The following is a 9,982-nucleotide window of genomic DNA, read 5'->3' as shown; positions in this document are numbered from 1 at the left end:
CCCAAGTGCCACCACCATCAGCAAGAAGAACAGAAAAGTTGTCCAAGATCAAACTCTGCTTCCCACACGTGGTGCTCTCATCTGAGACTACAAATATGGCGCTCAACACGGTGTGTTAAAGAATCATCGTGAACTCGCCATGGGGCTCCTGTCTATGTCCCAGCACACAGAAGGCTGGGGCGAGTTACAGGACAGCCTGGGCTACACAGCAAGTTGAAGGCCATCCTGAGCCACACAGCGAGACCATTTGTCAAAAGAATTTTTAGGGTCTAGAGAGATGGGTGGGCTGTCCTGGAGGATCCGGGTTGGATTCCCAGCACCCACGTGAAAGCTCGCAAACGTTTGCCACAAAATTGGGTCCCAGAGGGTCCAACAAGCTCTTCCAGCTTCTGACATCACTGCACTCTTCTGGAGCACAGGCATGCATGCGCGAAAGTCATACACATAGAAGAAATCAGTAAATCTTGAAATAAAACTTAAAACAGAGCAAAGGAGAAAGACAAAATAGCAACCGCAGATGCTACAAGCACCAGGAAGTAGGGCAATATTCCAGGATCCCTGCTCTACAGCTTCAGGTTCTACATAGGGGCTGTGTACAAATTATTCATACTTGCCTGAAATTAACCAAAACACGGCTTGAATGTGGGTTATGTGTGTGTGGCTGCACAGTCCCCTGTGTATGTGTGCGTGTTGGGGCCAGAGGTGGACTTTGGGTGTCTCGCTCAATCCCTCTTCACCTTCTTTCTTGAGACACTGTGTTTCCCTGGATCTCACCGATTTGCTTCAACAGGCAAGCAAGCCCCAGGGTTCCTCTTGTCTCTGCCTCCCCGGTGTTGGGATTGCAAGATCCTTCCTCCATAATCAGCCTTTTATATGTGTTCTGGGGTTCAAACTCGGGTCCTCACGGTTACTATGTACAGACTGAGATTATTGCTCTGGCCGCCAGAGGTTGACATTTTTTAAAATTTTCATTTTTTGTTTTTCAATAATTTTCATTTCTTTTTTGTTCTTGGTTTTTTTTTTTTTTTTTTTTTTTCAAGACAGGGTTTCTCTGTGCAGCACTGGCCATCGTGGAATTCGCTCTGTAGACCATGCTGGCGTTGAACTCATGGAGATCGGCCTAGCTCTGCCTCTCCAGTGCTGGGAGTAAGATGTGTGAGCCGACTGATGCCGGCCTTCAGCCCCCATGTGCTGGACTTTGGAAAGGTGAACAGGAACTTTGCAAGCAGGTATGCTGAAACTGCTGGCACGCCACGTTTCCCACGAAAAGGAGGCAACGCAGGTAAACACCACTAGAGAGCACAAGTCTCATTTCTCTCCCCAGAGACACTGGGTGCTTGGGAGTGAGAACCGGAGGTCGGTGTAGATCACAGAGAAGCCATAAGGTGGCGACAAAGCCAGTGTGAGGGGAGTAACCCTGAAAGCTCATTGGTCCAGAAACAACAGGTGCTGAGGAGGGAAAAAAGAAGCGCGTGCAGCTCATTGGCAGGAAACTGAGTCGGCAGAGGAAGGACTTGCATCTCCCCTCAGAACTCAGCTCCTCGCTTCTGATCCGCTGGACACTGAGGTAACCACAGGCTGGCAACAAGAATACGAGTTGCACATTCCTTGTCCTGTTCTCCCCTCTGGGAACCCCGTTCCTTCAGCTTTCTGTCGCCTCATGCAAGTCTACCGGGGCGAGGCCAGAGAGGCAAGGCTTGTCCCCGCCTAGCCTGCGCACTGGTGGAGCACTGGCTGCAAGGGTTCCCAGCTTCGGGACCCTCAAGGAGGCGACCTTTGGCTCAGGTGAGGCAGAAAAGGGTGACTGGGTTTCCCGAGGAGAACCTGTGCTCTTGGAACAGCTGGAGGATGACAGACAGACAGAAACAAGGAGGGTACTGCCAAGGAAGAGAGGAAGCTGTGCTCAGGAAATGTGGAGAAGCATCTAGGAGGTTGGCCAGAGGCTAGGGCAGAATTGCATGAGTTTTCATAGCAGCAGAGAGTATGTTGTCCTGAGAAAAACAGCCTGCTGAGGAACTGTCTCCTGGCTTGAAGGGGCATAGCATTTCACGCTCGGCCAAAAAAAACGTCTTAAATTTTTTTTTGGTTGCCGAAAAATGCTGAGGGAAAAGGAGGATACAGGAAGATAAATATAAGAGGTCCAAGATACTAGAGGACAACAATCTTTTATTAATTATTTATGGATTGTTCATGTAATATAAATTTTAGACATTAATAAACACATTCATTAAAATTATAGATAATTAATTAATTAATGTATTTCTTCTTCTTTTTGTTGTTGTCTTTACTGTGGTTACTACCAGAGACTAGTTGTCCCAGTGTTATGAGTTGTCATCAAACTCACCATTCTCCTGCCTCAGCCTCCTGTGTGGTGGGATTTTAGGCAGGAGTCAGCCAAGTTGGCTTGAGACTTGATTTCAAGCGGAGCACTTGGTCAGTGATTTCCACGGAGATCAAAGGAATTATTAAGATTAAAATGGGCCTTAAGGATGAACCAGGGAGAAGGGAATATATGGCACCCCTTGAGCTAATGACCAAGTTCATTGACTTCCATGTGGGCAGTCAGAAGTCAAGTTAAAGTCAGGACTTTAGGGAGACAGTTAAAGGTGGACCCATCAGCCAGGAATAGCAGTTGGCTTTGGCAGGACACAGTAAGAACCAAAAAAACCAATGAGTGGTGATTGCAGAAGAAGAAAGAGAAGGTGTGTGTGCGTGTAGGTGTGTGACATGTGAGCGTGTGTGTGTGTGTGTGTGTGTTTCATGTGTGTGTGTGAACGTGTGTGTATGTGTGTGTGACTCGTGTGTGTGTGTGTGTGTGTGTGTCTGTATGAGCGTGTGTGTATGTCTGTGTGACTCATGTGTGTGTGTGTGGCTGTATGAGCGTGTGTGTATGTCTGTGTGACTTGTGTGTGTGTGTGATTGCAGAAGAAGAAAGAGAAGGTGTGTGTGCGTGTAGGTGTGTGACATGTGAGCGTGTGTGTGTGTGTGTGTGTTTTATGTGTGTGTGTGAACGTGTGTGTATGTGTGTGTGACTCGTGTGTGTGTGTGTGTGTGTGTGTCTGTATGAGCGTGTGTGTATGTCTGTGTGACTCATGTGTGTGTGTGTGGCTGTATGAGCGTGTGTGTATGTCTGTGTGACTTGTGTGTGTGTGTGATTGCAGAAGAAGAAAGAGAAGGTGTGTGTGCGTGTAGGTGTGTGACATGTGAGCATGTGTGTGTGTGTGTTTCATGTGTGTGTGTGAGCGTGTGTGTATGTCTGTGTGACTCGTGTGTGTGTGTGGCTGTATGAGCGTGTGTGTATGTCTGTGTGACTTGTGTGTGTGTGTGTGTGTGTGTATGTGTGTGTTTCATGTGTGTGTTTGAGCGTGTGTGACTCGTGTGTGTATGTGTGGACGTGTGTGTGTGTGTGTGTGTGACATGTGAGTTTGTGTGATTCGTGTGTGTGTGTCTGTGTGAGCGTGTGAGCGTGTGTATGTCTGTGTGACTCATGTGTGTGTGTGTGTGTCTGTATGAGCGTGTGTGTATGTGTGTGTGACTCATGTGTGTGTGTGTGTCTGTATGAGCGTGTGTGTGTGTGTGTGTGACATGTGAGTTTGTGTGATTTGTGTGTGTGTGTCTGTGTGAGCGTGTGAGCGTGTGTATGTCTGTGTGACTCATGTGTGTGTGTGTGTGTGTGTGTCTGTATGAGCGTGTGTGTATGTGTGTGTGACTCATGTGTGTGTGTGTGTGTGTGTCTGTATGAGCGTGTGTGTGTGTGTGTGTGTGTGTGTGACTCATGTGTGTGTGTGTGTGTGTGTGTGTGTGTGTGAGAGAGAGAGAGAGAGAGAGAGAGAGAGAGAGAGGGCAGGGAAAGGGCATGATCAGGCTTCTGTGAGGCTTAGAGAGCAGGTTGTTAGGAGAAGGTGATGTGAGAAGGGGACATGTGTGATGGAAATTCTGAGTAATCAGGTGAGATCAAGGTTCAAAAAAAAAAACACCATGGTAAAAAGAAGGGAGGGGATATTCTTTCCGGAGATGGCAGGAGGGAGAACAGGAAGATTCTAGGCACCAGAGACAGAGTTAACTGGTGGTAGAGGAAGTACACTGGGGCTAAGAATTCCAGTGGCTCTTTTGGTGGCCTCCCCTAACCCTAGAACCACGGAACACAGAACATGAAAGACATTCTGTTTTCTAGTGGACTCGTGACTCCAACTTAAGGTTGGGTATGGGACCAGGTCACCAAAAGGGGGGGGGGTCAAACTGGGTCCCAGAGAACCCATAATTTGCTCTGACCATGCCATGCACATGGAATCAGAACAAGTCAGGGGAGGAACGTGTTTCTGCCTCTTCCAGACCTTTACATACACCTTCTCAGGAGTATACTATCTCTAGGGGAGAGGTCAGGCCTCCTGTGTGTGTGACTAACAGGACTCTTTCCCCTATTTCAGGGAGTCTGGTGGAGTCTTGCCTACTGTGAGTTCTGTAACTAAGGACAGTGTACACAGAGAAAGAGGCGTCTCACTTGAGGCCTGAGAAGAACTATGGACGCTGACCCCAACTCTCACAGGGATGCTGAGCGGTGCCCCACCAAATCACCAGCCATGGGTGAGTGTCTCTGGCCAGGGAGTGGGGGGGTCTCAGGTTGGCAGGAGCAATCCTAAGTGCTCTGTCCCCGGCCATGCCACAGAATTTCCACTTGGCCTTGGGCAAACCCTCCCCAGGTTGAAGGGGTCCTATCAGTGCCAAGTATCACATGCTTACAGAAAGGAGAGGCATTGTGGGTGGGGTATTAACAGATTGATGTTGACCTGAGTCCTCAGATGGAGGGGAGGTGCTTTTTCAGGAGACTGTGGTGGGAAGGGAGGCACAGCCAAGCTCTGTGTGGTCTTTTACAGATGGGCAGCAGGGTATCATGTACCAGCCTGAAGGCCCGCCTCACACAGTTCCCCAGCAGGTAAGAAGAATAAGCTCCACGCCAGCAGTCATTGTCCAGACAATTTCAACTATGTCCTAAACCCTGAGGGTCCAGCAGTAGGCCTGTCTTGCGACCTTGGGAGGAAAAAAAAAAAACCACTTTGCTTTTGGCCCCAGTATCCTCACTCACAAAAAACCCAAATGGTGAGACTGTGCAGTTGGTCAACAGAGTCTTGAGAGCTCTTCCATTCCCCATGGCCGTCACCAGGGTCTTGAGAGCTCGGCCAATCTCCACGGCCGTCACCATTTTAAAACATTCCCATCCCTTCTATCTTGGTGGTCAGCCGTGATCTTCAAAATGTCTGTCTGTCCTTGCAGGAAAACTCCCAAGTGCCTGTGCTGCTAAACTGGCCCACAGCAATTTTACCTATGAACAGTACTCCGGTGACTTTGAGTCCTCAAATGATGATTTCGTTCTCATGTGACCACTGCCAGCCCATGACTGTGCCCTGCGTGTGAGTACCACAAATACCATGGAGCCAGCTGTGGCTTAGGCTGCTGTGTCAACACACCTGCCTGGTGCTATGGGGCGTGGGGGGGGGTGAGTAGCATGAAGGAAGAACAAGAGTGGGAGGAAAGAAGAGGAGCCAGAGGAGAAGGATGGAAGACGGAAGGAGGGAAGGAAGGGAAGGGTTGAGGAAGGACAGAAGATAAGAAGGAAGAAAAGAAGGACAGGAAGGGTGGAAGGGAGGAAGACAGGAAGGAAGGGTGGAAGGAAGGAAGGAAGGAATATAGGAAGGTAGGAAGGCAGATAGGAAGGAAGGAAGATAGGAAGGAAGGAAGGGTGGAAGGAAGGAAGGTAGGAAGACAGGAATGAAGGAAGGAAGAGTGGAATGAAGGGACCAAAAAGTATACAAAAATGACACAGCTATATTTCAGCCTAACTTGCAAGACAGGGTCTTCCCACATTTAGCCTGTATGTCATGCTTGGGAAAGAGCTTTCTGAGACCTTCACTCCCTATGGGCATGTCTGGAAAATATCCTACACAGGAGCATTAACGAGGACAAGCTCACTGCATGCAGCTGGCAGTGACATTCAAAATATTGGGCCTATTCATCCAGACTGGAGTGAACGGGCACGAGAGAAGTTGCTGCTGAAATCTGGAGGCTCAATTGGAAGGCTGAGGGCAATGTTCCAAGCCAGCAGAGAACGTGTCTGCCAGATGACAGGATAAGGCTTGGCTTATCCTTCATGACCGGTGGGGAGTGGGCAAATGGAGGCAAGAGCCAGTCTCTGAAAAGGCCCATCTGAAAAGGTCACATCTTTTGTGGTGCTGTGCAGATCAGAACGGCTCTTGGGCATCTTCAGTGTGCCCGGGAAGGAAAGAGTTCACAAATGTAGTGTCTAGAGGAAGAGCTGGGGAAGGAGGCTGGAATGAAAACAGATCCGTGGCAGGAGGATTAATCCCAGGCCCAGTGGACTAATGTCATTTGCCCTCATGTCCAGAGTCAGTCACACTTCCCCCAGTCTGCTCTTGCAGAGCCCCTGGCTCTCCAGGTGTGCTTGAGGTAGTTGTCATCCAGAGTGTTTAACCTCCTGACTTCTCCTCTGCTTGCTCTCAGGTTCTCGAACGTGCTCTTGCAGCCCTGCATCAACGCTCCCACTCCTGTACTGCCGGCACAGGTCCTGGTAAATGAGTGGGGTCGAGGACTTTGGAAGGGATGGGCTTTGTGCATATAGGAGGAGAAGCTCACAGAGATGGGGGTTTGGTAGAAAGGAATGGAGGCTGAAGAGTCCATTGTGGTTGGGTGTCTTGTCAGAATCCACTCTCTCATCTCTCTTCCTCTGCAGGTCTCCGGCATCTGCTTCCAGGGCCCTGAAAATGCCAACCAGGCTCCTGGCATCCCCAACCAGATCAATGATGCCTCCAACCAGGGCCCTGAAGTCTACTCCCAGGTCCCTGACACCTCTGGCAGCCTGGTCCCTGAAGTCTACACCCAGGTCTGTGACACCTGCAGCCTGGTTCCTGAAGGCACCACCCAGCTCTCAGATGCCTCCAACCAGGGTGCCCTCTCTGCTGAAGTGGATAGGCAGAAGGTACTAGATGCTGCCGAGGCGCTCCTGATTCTGCATAACTCCCCTCAGGCCTGGCAAGACACTTGCAGCACATCAGGTAGCTGGCTCCTTGAATGAGGATCGTGGGGTGGATAGGGTGAGGAAACTGGAGGGCTTGAGCCGAGATACTGGTAGCTAGAGTGGGTGGTTGCATCAGCTTGGAGGCCAGAGCCTCGGACTCTTCAGTCTGTTTGAGAAGTGGCACCCAGGTTCTACTCAGTGAGTCTTCCTTCAGCAAGTGTTTTGCTCAACAGTAGAGGGCCAGCACCCTGAAGTCAAGGAAACTGTGGGGCCTTCCAGTGGCAAGTTCTTTCTGCGGGGTGGGCGGCATGTGAAGCGGAAGCAATAGGACCGGCTGGGGTGACTCCCAGCCCATAGTGGTGTCCCGGTCGGCAGTGGCCCGAGGAGGCCTGGGAATCCGGATTTGTGCAGGGGATAAGGGTCTGGAACGGGGGGGAGGGGGGGGGAGAGCGTCATGCTGACTCGGGACATTGTCCATGTGGACACGGCACGTGCGTGCCTCCCCAGGCTGAATTTTGCCAGCAAGTCTCAAGCCCATCGAGGAAGGGGTTTGTGAATGGAGAGGAGAATTTCATAGGCAGGGAGGCTGGAAAGGAAGGCCTCTGAGTACACGTGGCCAGTGAAGAGCTGTGTGAGTGTGAAGCCACTCTTGGTGGCTATCCCGAAACACAGGCTGCTGAATGAAGCCCGAGGGCTTGGTTCTCACAGAGCTCTGTCTGGGCGGGCGATGTAAGCTGTGCCAGAAACCCTGGGGCCGGCCGGGGGTGAAAGATGCAGGCGTCTTGTTAGAGCAAGGATCTTGTTCAGAGACCTTGGGCTCAACCAAAAGGGAGCCACGGGTGGGACTGATGGCCGCACCTCTACCAGAGAGAAGGAATTCAGGTAGCAACAGGTCTGCTCCCTGGTCCCAGTGAAGACCTTCGACCCTTTGGTCCATGGCGTTATGACTGGAGAGCCAGGCGGTGACGCATTTGTGATCTGACTTTGCCTTTGCGTCTCTCTCTGCAGGGCCTGATGGGGAGTGAAGACCACAGCTGACCTGCCTCTCGAATTCCCCTCAGCCTACACACTCTGCTTCACCGAATGACAAATGGACATCCTGATACCACCCTACTGGGGCCCCTCTTCAGACAGCTGAAAAGGTGGCCTGCCAAGCACAGAAAACTCTGTTTCTGAATTTGCCACACCATTCCCGTCCAAACTGCTAATTTCTTTTTCTTATGCCTTTAGGCATTGTGTGGGCTTTTAAAACCTTATCTTGAGGTAGGAAATGACTTAACTGTGGTTGTATATTCTGGACCTTGCACCCCCTCCACCCCCCCTTTCGGTGTTCTTGTTTTCTTTCGATTGTAGGACATGGATCTTTGTGTGTGTCATGAAAGCTGCACTGCGCAACAGACTATTAATTAGGTCTGTTGACAAGGTGCTGAGCCCGCAACTATGGCATCCCTTTTTGTCTCAGCCTTGTTTGCGTACTTGAATAATCCTGCACGTAGCCATGTCTTTAGATATGTCAGGATGCATCACCTGCCTCTAGTAATCTGTGGGTGAACACAAATAAAGTTTCGGTGTTGTAAAGCACCAAGAAGTATAGGCTGACTCTTTAAAATCAAAGGGTAGACCAGATGTTTGTGAATACTGCCTTCTTTTCTCAGGTACTAAGCTGGCCAACCGTTTATTATTTGTTTTATTAAGGCACCCACATCATCAGGCATCAGGGAAAAGGCTTTGCCAAAGGTGCTTACCGACTTGAGCCTGTGTAGCAAAACCTCCAACGAGGACTCTCTTCCTGTCCCATGGCCTATCCGACTTTCCTATGTGAGCAGAGGGAATAGGGATTTGGGCGGAAAGCACATCATTCCGCCTTATGATGCGCAGACTACTAGGAAGACCTCGTCAAGCTTTTAGTGCCGCGTGTCAGGTTTGTCGCAAAAGTTTCAACTGCGTCCTCCCTTGGCTCCCAGGATCTAGTCCTCTAGGACTCTAATTGTGTGGTGTCAAGCAAGAATCCCCCGACCTTAGTAACTAAACTGCGTATACCGTCGTTCCTTCAGCATACACACTGATCATGCTTTCAGATTTCCCTGATCCACACCATCAAACTCAAAAGTATTTCAACTTTGGAGTGACAACCGTAAGCCTTTTGACCACGATTTTGAAGTAATTTGGCACTGTGGCCTTGCATTCCAATCTTTACACTCAGTGCAACTGAGCATATTCACGGCATGATACGGTAATGCAGGTGCAGACGAGACTGCAAGAGCCTTTGTCCATCATGACCAGAAATGGCTCCAACTTGCAGAATTCTCTATGATCCAGGAAAATTGTAAGTCTATGCCTAGAGAAACGATCTCTGGCGACAGTATTTTAAGAAGGTGGCTATTCCCCAGTGCTGCAGGTTGAGACGCTTTCTGCACATGTTCCCTGGCTTCTTGAGAGGAATCCATTAACGCGGGAAGGCCTTTTGCTCAAAACATCTTGTATAAAGCAAGGCTACTCTCATCCTGGTGAGATCTGAGAAAGTTTCTGGCCTCCTTTGAACTTCCTTATTCATGTATTTGTTTGTTTGTGCGTTTATTTATTTAGTCTTCTCTCATGTATGATCCTGAGTGCACTTTCCCCTACCCTCTCTTCTCCAAATCCTCCCGCCCACCCCGCCCCCACACCCCACCCCAATCCACTCCTCCTTTGTTCCCCTTCAGAGACAAACAGGCCTCCCAGGGATATCAACCAAATAAGGCATACCAAGTGACAATAAGACTATGCCCATACCCTCATATCAAGGCTGGAGGAGACAACCCAGGAGGAGGAAAGGGGGCCCATGAGCAGACTCAAGAGCCAGAGCCAGTCCCCTCTCCCACTGTTAGGAGTCTCACAAGAACACCAAGCTGCACAACCATAACGTATAAGCAGAGGACCTAGCTCAGACTCATAGAGGCTCCCCGACGGTCA

General features: G+C 50.0%; 1 protein-coding gene across 1 annotated transcript; it reads left to right on the top strand.

Moving 5' to 3' along the window:
• Positions 1-1,101: 1,101 nt before the first annotated feature.
• Positions 1,102-8,824, top strand: LOC118574150. Its single transcript, XM_036174855.1, has 8 exons — positions 1,102-1,229; positions 1,325-1,567; positions 4,428-4,584; positions 4,875-4,933; positions 5,272-5,408; positions 6,517-6,583; positions 6,746-7,067; positions 8,039-8,824. Exons 3-8 carry the CDS (start codon positions 4,521-4,523, stop codon positions 8,053-8,055), a joined length of 666 nt encoding a protein of 221 aa, XP_036030748.1. The 5' UTR covers positions 1,102-1,229; positions 1,325-1,567; positions 4,428-4,520; the 3' UTR covers positions 8,056-8,824.
• Positions 8,825-9,982: the final 1,158 nt, after the last annotated feature.

The sequence above is a fragment of the Onychomys torridus genome, chromosome X (genome assembly GCF_903995425.1).
Source record: "Onychomys torridus chromosome X, mOncTor1.1, whole genome shotgun sequence".
NCBI classification, from domain to species: domain Eukaryota; kingdom Metazoa; phylum Chordata; class Mammalia; order Rodentia; family Cricetidae; genus Onychomys; species Onychomys torridus.
The sequence above is the reverse complement of the archived record's forward strand: the minus strand, read 5'-3'. Positions and strand labels throughout refer to the sequence as shown.

What these genes read in the sequence shown, in the direction of transcription:
- LOC118574150 (XM_036174855.1), top strand. Translation starts at nt 4,521, where the DNA reads ATGGACGCTGACCCCAACTCTCACAGGGATGCTGAGCGGTGCCCCACC. An exon ending in CCCATGACTGTGCCCTGCGT is followed by an intron (nt 5,409 to 6,516) that starts GTGAGTACCACA and finishes GCTTGCTCTCAG; the next exon opens with GTTCTCGAACGTGCTCTTGC. An exon ending in TACTGCCGGCACAGGTCCTG is followed by an intron (nt 6,584 to 6,745) that starts GTAAATGAGTGG and finishes CTTCCTCTGCAG; the next exon opens with GTCTCCGGCATCTGCTTCCA.